The sequence below is a fragment of the Podarcis gaigeae genome (genome assembly GCF_964106915.1).
Source record: "Podarcis gaigeae genome assembly, chromosome: 7".
In the NCBI taxonomy this organism is placed as follows: Eukaryota; Metazoa; Chordata; class Lepidosauria; order Squamata; family Lacertidae; genus Podarcis; species Podarcis gaigeae.
In genome coordinates, this window is record NC_139683.1 from 27124758 (window position 1) to 27128411 (window position 3654).

Consider the following 3654-nt stretch of genomic DNA (forward strand, 5'->3'; position numbering starts at 1 on the left):
TTGCAGTTCTTCTGTTGGATGTGCACTTCCACGAAGACGGTGTTGTGCATATATTACAATTGGAATGATATTTATCTTCATTGGAGTTGGATTAACTGTGAGTAATCTAAATTAAATCAGTAATGGTATCCTGCAGTTGAACAGAGCTAGTGGTATTGTTGTAGTGGTGCAAAAAATTGGGACTCTTTGCTTATGTGTCCTAAAGGAATTCATAAGCTGGTGTGTATCAAAATGTATTTTATAAGCCTCATTCCTACATTTCATATTATCATGCATGGCATCATAATGCTGCAAAATAATCTCAGAATAAAAATGGAAAACTTTTCTGTCATTGGGAAAGGCCCCTAGTGTGGCCCAAACTACATACTGCAACAGCTGACCCATGTTTTTCCCTAGTGGTATTCCCCAGTCAGATTTAAATTGGATCCTGTGTTGTGGTTTAAAGCAGGGATGGGTAACTTTACTGCATGTCAGCTGAACAGCTCAACAAAGCCCACTGCCCCTCCGTGTCAGTTCTGCAGATTGAGGTACTCACCCCAATTTAAAGTGTCAAAGGGTATTGGAGCAGAGTTGGGGGAAAAGATAGCAGGGGCAAGGATTTTGTCTTGTACATTCCACACACAGCTCAAGGAACATGTGGTGATGGTGGATCTATGCTCAAATACCTGGCTTTATCACTATTATATGTAGTTTGGGGCTATCTCTATCCTCAGTCTGTCCAGATGGGTATCCCTTTCCTTGCCCACGTTGCCAGGAGGGAGATACTGAATAGCTTTCAACATATGTAGTCACTGGAGATTTAAAATAACTTTTCTTTTGTTTAGATAACTTCTGCTGTGATTTGTACATACAGATGCTCATGCCCTTGGTGATGTCAATCTAAACAAAGAAAGTGCAGCTAGTGTGTTGAATGCAAAAAAAATGTGGTTCCTGGCTTACTTAAATTCTATTCTGATCACGAAAAGGATCAATAGCTATAGAGTTACAGTTATGTCCATTTTCATCTTATTTGTGCCTTGTTGCATGAATTCTCCCATGATACTTGGAACTGTAGTAGGAACTTGCTGCACTGATGTAGGGTGGAGTTTTATACGCACTTAACTTAGGAGCATGTCCGTCTGAACTTAGAAAACAAGCATATGCAAGATTGGACTGCAGATGTGCATGGAAGTACTTCTTTACTCCTGGGAAGCTGTGACCTAACTGTGAAAGGGCAACGTCCCCCGAAAGATTTTATGGTAACTTTATAGTGCACTGTTCCCAAACGAACCAAGTTACATAAGAAAAATATATTGACCCAAGAGGTGGTTCCCCACATTGTCTACTATGCATGCAAATATGCTTCCTCGGCCTGAAGTGAGATGAGCACCACATCCCGTAGCTGTCTTTGACTGAACTCAACAGTCCAGGGGTCTTTTACCTTTTACCTATATATTTTATAAATGGCATTTAACCCATTGAAGACAGCAGCAGGAGGGGGTAATTGCTATATTGCAAAGCTCTGTTAAAGGCAAGGCTTTGAGGCAAGAACTGTAGCAGGAATAGCAAAGTTTTTCTTTTTTAAGAAGAGCAAGTATATTCCAAGACAATAAATGTAAGTTGTAAAATATAGCTTTAAAATGGTAACTCTAAATGTCCAATTTATTATTTTATTTCACCATTAAAATACAAAATTTGTGGTGATCAGGGTTGTATTTATTGTTACACTAAATATGATGGCAAGTATGCCTCCAGCAAACTTGTATAATTGTTTATGGTGTAATTATTATGGACATCTCAGTAAGTTTGACCATTCCTATACCCTATACAGTACTTCCATTGTTTAGAATGCAATTGGTGTTCTGTGTCTTTTGGAAAACAGCATGTTCTTTTGGGTAAAAACTAAAAAAAAATCCTGATAACTTACTGAGTATGAAATGCAAAATAACTTCTCTCTATGGCAATAGATTTCTGATGTGCTAATAGGAAAAGGCTATCTGTGTCCCAAATAAGTTAACTCAGAACAGACTGCAATTGCTTCAGAAACCTATAAGGTTGTTATTTTTTCCTTTAAGTATTAATTTTATACCAATTGTTAATGCTTCACCTTAAAGATTTAAATGATACTTATTAATTGGTGTTCTTTTTATTTTTAACAGGTTGGTACGCAAGATTTTGCCAGAAACTTTCATGCCACTTATGTTTCTTGGGCTATTGCTTACCTCTTAGGCTTGGTCTGCCTAATTCGAGCCTGCTACTGGGGAGCCATAAAAGTCAGTTATCCAGAACACAGTTTTGCATAGACTCCTTATGCTTTCTTATAGAAAATGGAGATTTCTAGAGGGTCTGATAATATGAACTGAGTAACTTAAATATTTTTCCTTTTAATATTTCCTTTCTGTTACAGATAGTTATAAGGCTGGGGATCCTTTAAGAACAAATGTTCATTGCACTACATTATATGCAAATAATTTGTTTTGCTGCTAGATTCCCAACCTCTAAATACTAAAGCTTTGTTTACACTATCATACATCTGTCTTAAAAGTACTGTTGAATTTAATTCCAACTACAGTATTCTTTTACTATATTAAACAGTCTGTGCCATTTGAGATGAGTATGTAAAAGCAAGGTGTTTGAGTTTCTACAATTGCTTCACATTTGTATGTACACTTACAAACTGTATCAAAGCAGCCTGCTTTAAAATTTTAAGCAATAAGCATTTTGCTTTAACTGCTTACTGTAACTTCTACTTAAGAACAAAGTGATCTTACTAAGTGTGCATCATTTTGAAGAATGGAGCTTTTGCTAGGGTGTCACCATTTGTAAACACAGTATGCTTTCAAATTTCCAAGTCAAGGTGTAATATTTTGGTAGTCCATCTTAAGAAAAACGTTAATTTAAACACAATTAAAATTCAGCTTGGATAATTTTTTTTATTTCTTTCTTTCAAGGACCCTGGCACTTAATATTTTTTATCTTTTTACAGGCAAAGCCATGATTGGATTAATGGAACTTAATTGCTAGCAATTTGTATGAGTTCCTTTACAGGGTCTAAGTAAGGGAAGCATTTGATATGACTTGTTTTATAAATTTAGATGACTATAGGGTGATGTTGGGTTACCTCTCAGTTTGCTTGGATTGTGGTTTATTTTCCATAATAGGAAAATAATTTTCCAGTCACTGCAAAGGGAAATATAGCTTTACACTAACTAATAGGAAATGAAATAGAGTAAACAGTTACTCTGATCATTCCATAGATGTATAGCTGGTTAGTATAACACTGAAAACTAGTTAAACAACTAAAGATGATTTTCTTGAGGTCACAAATAAATTATGGGGACCAGTTATTGCACTGCCCATCTATGAAGTTTTACACAAAGTGTTTTTTAAAATTCTGAAGGAATACCCTGAGCCCTTTAGATTACAGTAGTCCTTAGATAATGGGAGTTGAGGTTAGATAAACGTGAATGTTCCAGGGTTGTGCATAATATTTTCAGTGATCTATATTCCTGTTTGGGGGCAAAGTGATGCTTGGGTGAGGATTTGGAGCACAATAAATGTATCCTTCAAACTGTAAATGAAAGTCTTTGTATAATGTTAAATGTACAAAAGCAGTAGCTCAGGATTACCATGTACCTTTTAAAATACACTAATAAAGATTATTATTCAAATCTA

General features: G+C 35.7%; 1 protein-coding gene across 3 annotated transcripts in view; it reads left to right on the top strand.

Moving 5' to 3' along the window:
• PIP4P2 (phosphatidylinositol-4,5-bisphosphate 4-phosphatase 2) overlaps positions 1 to 3654 on the top strand; it is a 32649-nt gene extending 28995 nt beyond the window's left edge. For 2 of the 3 annotated variants that reach the window (XM_083747935.1, XM_083747934.1), the window contains exons 6-7: positions 7 to 97; positions 2139 to 3654. In XM_083747935.1, coding sequence (XP_083604061.1) covers positions 7 to 97; positions 2139 to 2282 — 235 coding nt within the window. In that variant the 3' untranslated portion in view covers positions 2283 to 3654. Of the gene's footprint in view, positions 1 to 6; positions 98 to 1946; positions 2034 to 2138 lie in introns of all 3 variants that reach the window. The other variant, XM_083747936.1, reaches the window with a different exon arrangement.